Source organism: Magnolia sinica, chromosome 17 (assembly GCF_029962835.1).
Source record: "Magnolia sinica isolate HGM2019 chromosome 17, MsV1, whole genome shotgun sequence".
NCBI classification, from domain to species: Eukaryota; Viridiplantae; Streptophyta; class Magnoliopsida; order Magnoliales; family Magnoliaceae; genus Magnolia; species Magnolia sinica.
This window is the reverse complement of record NC_080589.1, coordinates 24,870,324-24,882,018: the sequence shown is the minus strand read 5'-3', so window position 1 is coordinate 24,882,018 and position 11,695 is coordinate 24,870,324. Positions and strand designations below refer to the sequence as shown.

Sequence of the window (11,695 nt, the reverse complement as noted above, 5' to 3'; positions counted from 1 at the left end):
AGGTGAAGTTCCTCGGTCATATGGTGACAAGGGAGGGTGTCGCAATGGACTCCTTGAAGGTTGAGGCAGTCCGTCAGTGGGGTCAGCCCACGACTGTGTCCGAGATCCGCAGTTTTCTTGGTTTAGCGGGATACTATCGATGTTTCATTGAGGGCTTTTCTCATATTGCAGCCCCGTTAACCAGGTTGACTCATAAGGGCACAAATTTTGTTTGGTCTGACATATGTGAGCAGGCATTCATGGAGTTAAAGGACCGTTTGACGTCTGCTCCTGTCCCCACTCTTTCCTCTGGGAGTGATGGATTTGTTGTATTTACCGATGCCTTACGTACTGGTTTAGGTGTTGTCCTGTCAGCGCGGCAGGCCTGTAGCCTTCACGTCTCATCAGCTCAAGGTCCATGAGCTGAACTACCCCACGTATAATTTAGAGCTGACAGCAGTCGTCTTCGCACTGAAGGTGTGGAGGCACTATCTCAATGGGGTCAGGTTCGAGCTCTTCTCTGACCACAAGAGCTTGAAGTATCTATTCTCTCAGTCTGAGCTAAACATGAGGCAAAGACGCTGGATGGAACTTCTGAAGGACTATGATTTTGACCTTCAATGCCACCTAGGCAAGGTGAATGTGGTGGTGGATGCTCGCAGCTGTCAGCCACGAGGCCTAGTGGCACACATGATGATTCAGGAGTGGAGGATGCTCGAGGATATAGCAGAGTATGACTTTGAGTTTGGTCTGCAGTCTTCTATCGTTCAGCTATCGAGCCTGTCAATTCAACCCTCTCTTATCATAAGGGTGATCGAGGTTCAGCAGACAGACGAGTCATTACAGGATTATCGAGCAGAGGCAACATCTGAGAGTCTGACAGATTGGTTCTAATGATGGACTTCGCTTCAGAGGCCGATTATGTGTCCTGGATATTCCTGAGTTGCACAAAGATCTTATGATCAAGCACATTAATCATGGTTTTCTATCCACCCTGGCTTGACGAGGATGTATCATGATATGAGGAGACAGTATTATTGGGCAGGGATGAAGCGTCAGATCACTAATTTTATAGCCAACTGTGACACATGCCAGCGTGTCAAGGCCAATCATCAGAGACCCCCTGGTCCATTGCAGCCATTGAGTGTCCCAACGTGGAAGTGAGAGCACGTATCTACCGATTTTATCATGGGTTTGCCAAGGACTCAGCGTAGTTATGATGCCATCTGGGTTGTCGTAGACCATCTGACGAAGTCGGCACATTTTCTTGCAATCCGTGCTACTTGGCCTTTGGACCGGCTTGCGAGGTTATTCATCGAGGAGATTGTGAGACTGCACGGCGTTCTAGTCTCGATCGTTTCTGACAGAGACCCGAGGTTCACGTCTCAGTTCTGGAGGAGCTTTCAGAGAGCGATGGGCACTGATTTGTAGCTCAGTACCGCGTATCACCCGCAAACAGATGGCCAGACCGAGAGGGTCAATCAGATCCTTGAGGACATGCTTTGGACCTGCGTGATTGACTTCGGGGGTAGCTGGGATAAGCATCTGCAATTAGCTGAATTCGTATATAATAACAGCTATCAGACGACCATTGGCATGACTCCTTTTGAGGCATTGTATGGCAGACCATGCAGATCTTTGAGTTGTTGGACCGAGGTCGGTGAGCGGCGTATCCTAGGTCCCGAGCTTGTGCAGGAGACAGGAGGTTATCGATATCATCAAGCAGAGGATGCACACAGCTCAGAGCTGGCAGAAGAGTTTTGCTGATCATCGGCGTCATCCTTTGGAGTTCGCTGTTGAGGACAGAGTGTATCTCAAGGTCTCACCGATAAAGGCGTAATTCGATTTGGAGCGAAGGGCAAGCTTGCTCCGAGATTCATAGAACCTTTCGAGATCACTGGGTACGTTGGCGCCATGGCCTATCATCTTACCCTGCCATCTCAGTTGTCTGGTGTTCACAACGTTTTCCATGTCTTTATGCTGAGGAAGTGTGGGTCAGACATCGTTCCAATTATTGATTGGCAGCCACTAGAGGTTCATGAGGATGCTTCTTACATTGAGCAAACGGTTCGTATCCTTGATCGGAATGAGCAGGTCCTCTGGACTAAGGTCATTCTCTTGATGAAGGTTTAGTGGGGTCACCATTCTGTTGAGGAAGCATCTTAGGAGCGCGAGGCGGAGATTCGAGAGCGCTATCCCCATCTCTTTGATGATTGATTGTGCGATGTTTCTTGTATGTTGTCTCCAATTTTATATGACGATGATTTGTTTCCTCTTCTATTATGAGTTATGTCTAGCTGCGATAATTGTGCAAATTTTGAGGATAAAATTTTTAGTTGGAGGGGAGAATTGTAAGACCCGTATCATAATCCGTACTGTTCCGTATGCATCTGCGGTCCTTCCGGTCGAATTCCGGCAACCCCCGACTCGTATCTGACGTTTGCGCGCGACCCTAAGCTGAGTCCTACATACCAAAGTCGGTTCAACCCGAAACTTGTATCTTAGCGACTGCACCGTTGCCGTGGTTCCAACGCCGCGACTCGTACACTGATTCGATACCCAAGTCAGAAGATGTGGACCCACGTTCAATTTGAAGAAAACGCCTCGCGTTGCGAACTTCAAGAAAATCTCTACAACATGTCACATCAGATCAAGTCAAGTACACCACCTTAACTCCATGCCACCTCACCCAACAAGAAGTACAAGTGGCCTCTCTCTCTTTTCCCACAAGTCAACCCTCTCTCTCCCCTCACCACTCCTCTTTTACAAATTTTCAAACAAACCCATATCTTTCCTTACAACCACCACATTACCCCATCGCTTTAACCCATTACTTCCCTCTCTCTCTTTCATTCCATCTCCTCACTCTCAAGCAACTAAGAATTCCATACGTCCAAGCTCTCTCCCTAAACAACAAGTGTGGCCCACTTTCCCATCCTCTCATCTCTCATCCCCACCATCAAAACCCCATCAACCTCCATCAAAAGTGAAGGTAAGGAGCTAAGGAGTCCAAGGGATCAAGGAAAAGGCCTAGAGGTGGGTGATCTTTGAGTTTCTACCGTTGATTCCATGATTTAAGGGCCCACTTGTTGCGGGACCCACTTGATGTATAAAATGTACAAGGGAGGGCCCAATACTGGCGGGGTCCCTCCCCTCCTCGTTCCTCTCTCTCTACCTCTCTCCCTCTTCCTATCTTTGATGTGTGGCCCACCATGATGTCAGTGTACATCCAGCCGTTCATCCAATCGATGGACGCTGGATGCAGTTTGGCTGGTGTACCACGCAGCTACCTAGCTGCTACTGTCATGTGTCAGCGGATCATGTGGCCCACTAAATGGTGTAAAAGATCCACACCGTTCATTCTCTTAACGTGGACCCCACCGTGCCAGCGTGTGGGGCCCACCATAACATGCGTGTACATCCAGCCATCAGTCCAGGCCTGGACAGGGACGCTGGATGCCCTGTAGTAAAATAATAATAATAATAAAATAGATAAAATATAATCCATAATAATATAATATTAGATTGTACCTGTTGGATATATATATATATATATATATATATATATATATATATATATATATATATATATATATATATGGAGGTGGCACGTGCGTGGGACCACCCACCGTGGCAGCATCGTGTGGAATATAATCCACACCGTCCAGCTATTTCGTTGGGACCCGCCTGATGAACGGATTGGATAGTGTATACAGCAGGTGGGCCATGTACGTGGGACCCACCTGATGAGCGGATTGGATGACGCACCTCACACGGCCATGCCTGCTGTGAGGTGACGTCAGCAAGTTCTGTGGGACCCACGTCCCTATCCCTGCCTTACATCCAAACCGTCTATCCATTTGACGAGCTGTCTCAAGGCTTGAGATTTTGAAAAAAAAAAACGAAGCAGATTCATTTATCTGGTGGGCCACCTACGTGGGCCCCACCCCCTGGTGTGTTTGAACATCCATGTCATCCATCCATTTTTATCGGTGGGCCCCTTTCATCCAAGCTGTCCAGCGTCCCTGGACGCTGGACGTTGCCGCCACACGGTTTGACACACACATGTATATATGTATATATAATACATATAATATATATATATACACTATATAATGTATTGTATTACACATTATATATTACTATGGTGGGCCACTGTTGCGTGGGACCACCTTTATCATAACCTGTACGCTGTACAGATCCATCTGGACGGTGAGTGCGGGCTGTCTGCTTCCACAATGAGGGTATATATATAATATACAATATTATATTATATATTATATATTATATAATATACTAATAATATTTTATTAGTGGGCCACTACATGGACCGCACCGTGATGTGTGGTTGCATCGTATCCCTACCATGATGCATGTCCTGTATTCCTACCGTCCGTCCATTTGGCGACCTTGTCTCACGGCTTGAGATTAAGCCAGATCCAATATCAAGTGGACCACACTGTAGAGAACGGTGGGATGATCGCCCACCATTGAAAACCCTTTAGGATTAAAGGGGTCTGGATGAATATAATATTTGTCTTTCCTCTATATCCAGGTCTTTGTGACCTTATGCCCAGACTAGATGGAAAATAAATGCCATAGTAGGCCCATTGGAATTTAACCGTGAGAATCATCATCACCACTGCTATTTGTGGTATGGTCCAGATGATCTTTTGATCTGATTCAGATAATCCACTAAAATGATCTCTATAGTTGGATGAATGGTGCAGCCTAAGTAGTGCAGCCCACTTATTGTATTTGAGAAGCCCAATATGACGTATTTGGGGCCCATGGGTTAAGGCCCGATTTAATGTATTTGGTGGCCCATTTGATTCGGCTCATTCAACTCAGCCCATTAGACTTAGCTCGTTGATTCGGCTCATTTAAATCGGCCCATTAGTTCAGCCCAATTGACTCAGCCCATTTGTATTGGCCCATTTGTATTGGCCCAGTTGATTCCGCCCATCTGTATCGGCTCATTTGATGTATCTTAGGCCCATGGGTCGAGGCCCAACGGGATGTTCACAGGCCCATTGTAATGTGATTCGACTATGGTTTACGTGATGATGTTCATGGCAAGCCGTGCCTTAGGAGCAATGATGGTTTGATGTCCACATTATAAGGATGATGTTGGTTAAATGTCCGTATTGTCACTCTCCCTAGGGCCCATTGTTAGGCCCATACTTGTAGTGTGTAGGCCATCTAGGCCCATCTTCGTTATGAACAGAGTCCATCACCACATAACATGTTTAGTATAGATTCATGATTCATGATCATACGCATCATATGTATGCCTGATATGATGAGTGACTGATCATAGCATAGGCCTTTGGGCAGATCATTTATGGGCTCCCTGATAGGCGGAGTTGCCCTACACGAGTGCACGGTACACGCAAGATTGTTGCATGACTGGTAAAGTGATTCATGCACTTGCATTCGTGTGATTATGATTATTGTATGCCCTAGCGACATCGGGGTCATAGCCTCCACAGGCACATCGTGGATGGCTGGATTGGATACCGAACATACTGTTTCTAGCATCGGGGTGCTATAGTTGTCCTTGGGTGAAAATCTCTAAACCCGATGGTACCAGAAGATGACTCCAATGTTGAGACCGAGTGGATATATGAGCGCACGAGGGCCGAATACCAGGAGGCCGAGTCTCCCACTGTGTCGTGGTCAGTTGGAAAGGGGTGTGGCCTTACTCGCCTGAGAGTAGGGGCAATACTAGGCTGAGTTTGACCAGCTCGTGAATAGGTCTGCTATCGACGTGTTGGATAGGTATTAACAGACTATTGGCTAGGCGGATAGTGAGGTTTCTTACGCTCGCTTGGACTGTGCGGCTAGGAGAGCGGCAGTGCCATTTGAAGTGTACTAAACCCTGGTGATTATCCAGAATGAGAACTGTACTGATATTTGATGAACATTGATATACTTGAGTTACATCTCGCATCGCATGGTCTTGACATGGCCAATAACATTCATATCTTACATCACATAGCCTTGGTATGGCTACTTGCATTCATGTACTCATCAGCATGATTCCGCATTACTCTGACCTTGCATTCTGAGCACACTCATATTGCACACACACTTACACCACCCTCTAAGCTTTCTATAAGCTTATGCACGATTGATGAGTGCAGGTGACTCCAGGACGCAGCCGTAGCTTCGCCACAGTTGGAGTATGCTATCGAGCTTCTGGAGTTTCTGTTATTTTCATTATCTTGTATTTCCCTTCATACGCACTGTATTCAAAGTTTTTTTTATCATAGTGGATTTTGTGATGGTGTTCTTATGGTTATTGTTCGTGGGTTATGCTTATGGTTATGCTTATATTGAATCAAAATCATGCTTGAAATCCTCCTTGTAGGATCCCAGGATCGGAACCTGGTGTATAGATGCCGGGAGTCGAGAATGGGGTACTACGGAGGCTGTCAGCGCCGGATTCGGCGATCGAAAATTTTGTGAGCCCGGTTTACAAGTTTGGGGCGTGACAAGTTCTTTAGCTCATGCTCCTTTAGCTCGATCCAGCTTAGTTCGAAGGTATTGTTTTATAACCTTGTTAACGACTTCGACTTGTCCGTTCGCCTGTGAATGATGCAGGGACGAATAAACGTTCCTGATTCTTAGGTTTCAGCACATTTCCTGATATTGCCTATTGTCGAACTGTTTCCCGTTATCAAAAACAATAGTACGAGGTATCCCCAATCAACAGATAATGTTTCTTCAAACAAAATCCATGATTTTCTGCTTAGTTATCCTGGCTAGGGGCTCGGCCTTGGCCCACTTGGTAAAATAATCGACGATGACGACGGCAAACTTAGTCTGTCCTTTCCCCAGAGGGAACGGTCCAATGATGTCGATTTCCGATTGAGCGAAAGGCTAAGGTTCGACCATTGGCGTCAGCTCTTCAGGTGGTTGTCGGGGGATTGTGGCAAACCTCTGGCATTTGTCGCAACCTTGAACAAATTTCTAAGCGTCTTGCTGGATGGTCTGTCAATAGTACCCTTGCCGAATGACTTTGTGAGCCAGGGATTGGTTGCCCGAGTGATTACCGCAAATGCCTTCATGAATTTCACGCAGAACATAGTTGGCTTCACTCGGTTTCAGGCACCGCAGAAGGGGTGCGTAATATCCTTTTTTATATAATACGTCGTCAAGCATGGTATAGCGGGTCGCGTGAATCTTTAGTCGTCGAGCCTCGGCTGGATCTTCAGGGAGTTCACCGGTTTCTAAGTATTTGACGATTGGGTCGACCCAAGATGGTTCAGCTTCGATGGGGAGCAAGGTGGAAGATTCAGCTCCCCCAACACTTGGCTCGGCCACGAATTTGATAGGAATGGATCTGGGGATATCATCTTCGTCAGCTGAGGCAAGCTTTACTAGGAAGTCGGCTTTGGCATTCTCGGCCCTTGGGATCCGGGTAACAGAACATTGATGGAACTCGGTGATTAGCTCTCTGGCCGTTGCGAGATAAGCTTTTAGCTTTTCCTTCTTAGCTTGATATATGTTAGTTATTTGATTAACGACTAGTTGGGAATCGCTATACATATTTAGATGAGTGGCCCCTAAACTGGCCGCTAGCCAGAGTCTTAGGAGCAGAGCTTCATATTCAGCTATATTGTTAGAAGCCTAAAATCTTAGTCTCAAGGCATACTGAATGGCCATGTGATCAGGAGTATCCAGGACTACCCCTGCCCCGCTTGCCTTAGAGTTGGATGAGCCATCGACGTAGAGAGACCAAAAGGGAGAGGCGAGAAGGGAGCGATCGGACGATTCTGCTGAGTCAGTGATAGAAATTTTGGGTTGCACTGTGACTTCGACGATAAAGTCTGTTACGGCTTGTCCCTTAATTGTGGTCCGGGGCTTGTAATGAATGTCGAGTTCACTAAGCTCGATTGCCCATTTTGTAAGTCGCCCAGAGGACTCTGGTTTCTGTAGTACCAGACGTAAAGGCTGATCGGTCATGACGATGATCGAGTGAGCATAGAAATATGATCATAAGCATCGAGACGATATAACCAGCGCCAAGGCCACTTTTGCCAGGATTGGGTATCTCGTTTTTGCCGGAACAAGAGTCTTGCTGATGTAGTAGACGGGGAGTTGTTTCCTTTTGTGCTCGCGAATCAAAGCCGAGCTTACTACTGCGTCGGATACTGTTAAATAAATTAGCAATGGCTCGCCTGGCTCGGGCTTAGAAAGCAACGGTAGTGATCCTAAGTATTTCTTGATCTGCTGGAAGGCGCCTTCGCATTCTTCTATCCGGTCAACAATTTGCCGACCCTTCAATTATTTGAAGAAGGGTAGACACCTGTCGGTAGCTCTGGACACGAAGTGATTTAGGGCTGCTGCTCTTCCAGTCAACCGTTGAACATCTTTGATCGTCTTTGGGGACTCCATGTTGAGCAGAGCTTTAATCTTTTTCAGGTTAGCTTCAATCCCTCGTTGGCTGACTAAGAATCTGAGGAACTTGTCTGAGCCCACGCCAAATGCACATTTGCTCAGGTTAAGCTTCATCTTATACCTCCACAAGATGAGGAACATTTCCTCCAGATCGGTTATATGGTCGGTCGCTTTAATGCTTTTGAGGAGTATGTCGTCAATGTAGACCTCTATTGTTCGTCCTATGAGTTGGCAAACATTTTGTTGACCAATCTTTGATAAGTCGCTCTGGCGTTTTTCAACCCAAATGACATTACTCGGTAACAATAAAGACCTTTGTCAGTGACAAAGGTAGTTTTTGATTTATCAGATTGGTGCATTATAATTTGATTATAATCTCAATAAGCGTCCATGAAGCTCAGTAATTCGTGCCCCGCAGTACTATTAACCAGCTGATCAATTCGAGGAAAGGGAAAACTATCTTTAGGGCAGACTTTATTTAAGTCAGTATAATCTATACAGACTCGCCACTTCCCATTAGCCTTTTTAACCAACACAACGTTGGCTATCCATTCGAGGTAATATACTTCTTCAATGAAGTTGGCTTTAAGGAGTTTTCCAACCTCTTCCTCGATTACGGCATATCTCTCATGACCAAGGGCACGTCGTTTCTGATGGATCGGCCTGTAAGCTGCGTCAATATTGAGTCAGTGAGTTATGACTAAAGGATCAATACCCAACATGTCTTCATGAGTCCACGCGAAGACATTAGCATACCGGCGCAGCAGGGCTATTAGCTTTTCTTTTAATGGCATAATCAAGGACGATCCAATCTGAATAGTGTTCAAAAGGTACTTAGATGAGCTCTTCCACGGGTTGGCCGTGGCCGGGAGACTTATCGCGCGGATCCAAGGTCTCAGTCGTCGTGACCTCTGTGGGTACTCGTAGGGCTATAGCATAACATCGTCGAGCATCGTGTTGGTCTCCTTTCACCACTTCAATGCAATTGTCGGTTTGGAACTTCTTGGAAAGGTGATAGGTAGGGCTGTAAATCTAACCGAGTCAAGTCGAGGTGGGCCAAGCTCATCTTGACTCGTCAATGCTATACTCGAGTTCGAGCTCGAGCTCGCCCTCGAGCTCAACATTGAAGCTTGGCTTGTTTGCCAAAGCTTTCGAGTCGAGTTCGATTCGAGTCGAGTTTATCTTGAGTCGAGTCGAGTTTACCTCACTAGGGTAAGGGAAAGAAAAAGAGGGAATGGGGACGGGTAGGGTCGGGTAGGATTTTTTAGTAAAAACTTTTAAGTTTTAACTTCTTTTTTTAACTTAAATATATTATATATATATATATTTAATATTAATATAATATATATATAATATTATTAAAATATATTACTCGAGCCGAGCTCGAGCTCAAGCTTCGAGTCAAGTTGAGTTCGAGTCGAGTCGAGTTGAAATATACCATGGTCAAACTTGGCTTGAACTCAACTCCAGCTTTAATAAACAAGCTTGACTCGCCTTGAGTCGACCTTTCAAGCCGAGTCAATCTAAGCTGAGTCGAGCCGAGTCGAGCAAGCTTTTCGAGCTAGCTTGACTCATGTACAGCCGTAGTGATAGGTCGAGACAATTACCTAGAGAAGACAAAGAGAAGGTTGTCCGAGAATAGCATTATAAACTGAAGACTGATTAACTACTAAAAAGTTGATCATTACGGTGGTTTGACTCGGCGCCTCCCCAGCAGTGAGCAGGAGGCAAATTGCTGCTTCGAGAAGAATCTGTCCGCCTGAGAATCCGATCAACGGAGTCCTTACGAGCCTCAGAGCCGATCGTTCGGCGCCCATCTTGTCGAATGCTTGTGTAAACAGAACGTCCGCAGATGAACCCGTGTCAATAAGAACTCTGAAGACTCGGCAATTTGCGATAGTGACAGTGACGACTAAAGCGTCATCATGTGGGTGATGAATAGCCTTCGCGTCTTCCTCGATGAATGCTACACTGTACTTTTCAAGCTTTCTTTCCTTTGGAGGCCGAGCCAGAACCATGATTTCGGACTTATGCCGACCAATATTTCTCGCATGTTTTTTCCGAGCATTACTTGAGTCACTTCCACCCAAATAGCCACCGATAATAGTCCGAATATCCTCAGTGGGCCAGTTGTCATTTGGGCGTTCTTCCGTGGTTCTAGCTCCAGGGTCGATGTGCTCGCCGAGATGGCCCTTTTGGATAAGTCTCTCAATCTCCTACTTTAGATTATAGCAGTCGCTGGTGTTATGTACACGATTGCGATGAAAATGAAAATATTTACTCTTATTTCTTTGGTTCGGATTACTCCGGAGTTTATCTGGCTAGTTAATGAATCTTTTGCCTTTGATCTCTATCAATTCTTGCTCTTGTGGCTTATTGAGTGGAGTGTATGTCGAAAATTTCTAATCAGGTCGTTTTCCCGACCTACGTTCGTCTCAAGACCGATCATCTTTTCGCTTGTTACTACTAAGTCAACTTCTTTTTTTGCTGGCTCTTTGGCTATGGTTTTTGTGTTTTGAGCGGCCTTACGTAAGATTCGAGTTTCCTCAGCATTTGCATATTTATCCGACCGAGCCATGAATTCAGCCAGAGTAGCGGGCGGGTTCTTTTCCAGAGATGCAAGAAATGGCCCATCACTTACACCTTGCATGATGGAATTGAGAGTTGTCTTGTCCGAGTGCTTTCGAACTTGGAGCGACTCAAAATTGAAGCGCTTGATGTAATCCTTGAGTAGCTCTCCCTCTTTTTGAATTATGTTGTTCAGGTGCGCGGATGACTTCAACTTCTTCTTCCCACTAATAAAATTGGCGAGGAAAGCGTTGCTGAGCTTGGTAAACGAGCTAATCGACTTTGGTTTTAACTGTTTGAACCAAAGCCGAGCTACGTCGGCCAAAGTGAGAGAAAAGGCCTGACACATCATGGCGTCCGAGGCGTCGTGCAATTCCATATAAGTTTGAAAGGACTCAATGTGCTCGGTCGGGTCGATTTTGCTAATGAAGGGCGGGATCTGAGGAAGGCGGAATCTTTTCGATAACCGAGCTTACATGATTTCCTCCGTGAATGGGGACGCCTTTGCCTTGGGTCCCGTTTGATTGGCGTAGCAGTTTTGCTTCATATCTGTGATTTCCTCTCGCATTTCTTTTCGCAGGTCCTACATTTCGGCCTTCCAGGGTTCGTCGCTATCAGTTGTACCCTCAACGGGGGGCCTGTTGCGCCTTATCCAATCTATTTTGTGTCGTAGATTGGTGGCGGGCAGCGAAGCGGTCACAGAAATATGGGACAACACCGGTTCAACTGGAACCTGGTGATG

At 46.1% G+C, this 11,695-nt stretch overlaps 1 protein-coding gene across 1 annotated transcript; it reads right to left on the bottom strand.

Moving 5' to 3' along the window:
* Nucleotides 1-8,271: 8,271 nt before the first annotated feature.
* LOC131230468 (uncharacterized) lies at nucleotides 8,272-11,332 on the bottom strand. Its single transcript, XM_058226391.1, has 4 exons — nucleotides 10,814-11,332; nucleotides 10,074-10,601; nucleotides 9,101-9,197; nucleotides 8,272-8,606 (listed from the first exon to the last, which is right to left on the bottom strand). The coding sequence occupies exons 1-4, from the start codon at nucleotides 11,330-11,332 to the stop codon at nucleotides 8,272-8,274; spliced, it is 1,479 nt and encodes a 492-aa protein (XP_058082374.1).
* Between the last annotated feature and the right edge of the window lie 363 nt (nucleotides 11,333-11,695).

Bases quoted from the DNA above. Each gene is read 5' to 3' on its own strand.
- LOC131230468 (XM_058226391.1), bottom strand. From the start codon at position 11,332: ATGGAATTGCACGACGCCTCGGACGCCATGATGTGTCAGGCCTTTTCT. The intron at 9,198-10,073 runs GTAATGATCAAC...AACACTATTCAG, and splicing joins AGGCGCCGAGTCAAACCACC to ATTGGATCGTCCTTGATTAT. The intron at 8,607-9,100 runs GTATTGATCCTT...GCCAACTCATAG, and splicing joins GACTCATGAAGACATGTTGG to GACGAACAATAGAGGTCTAC.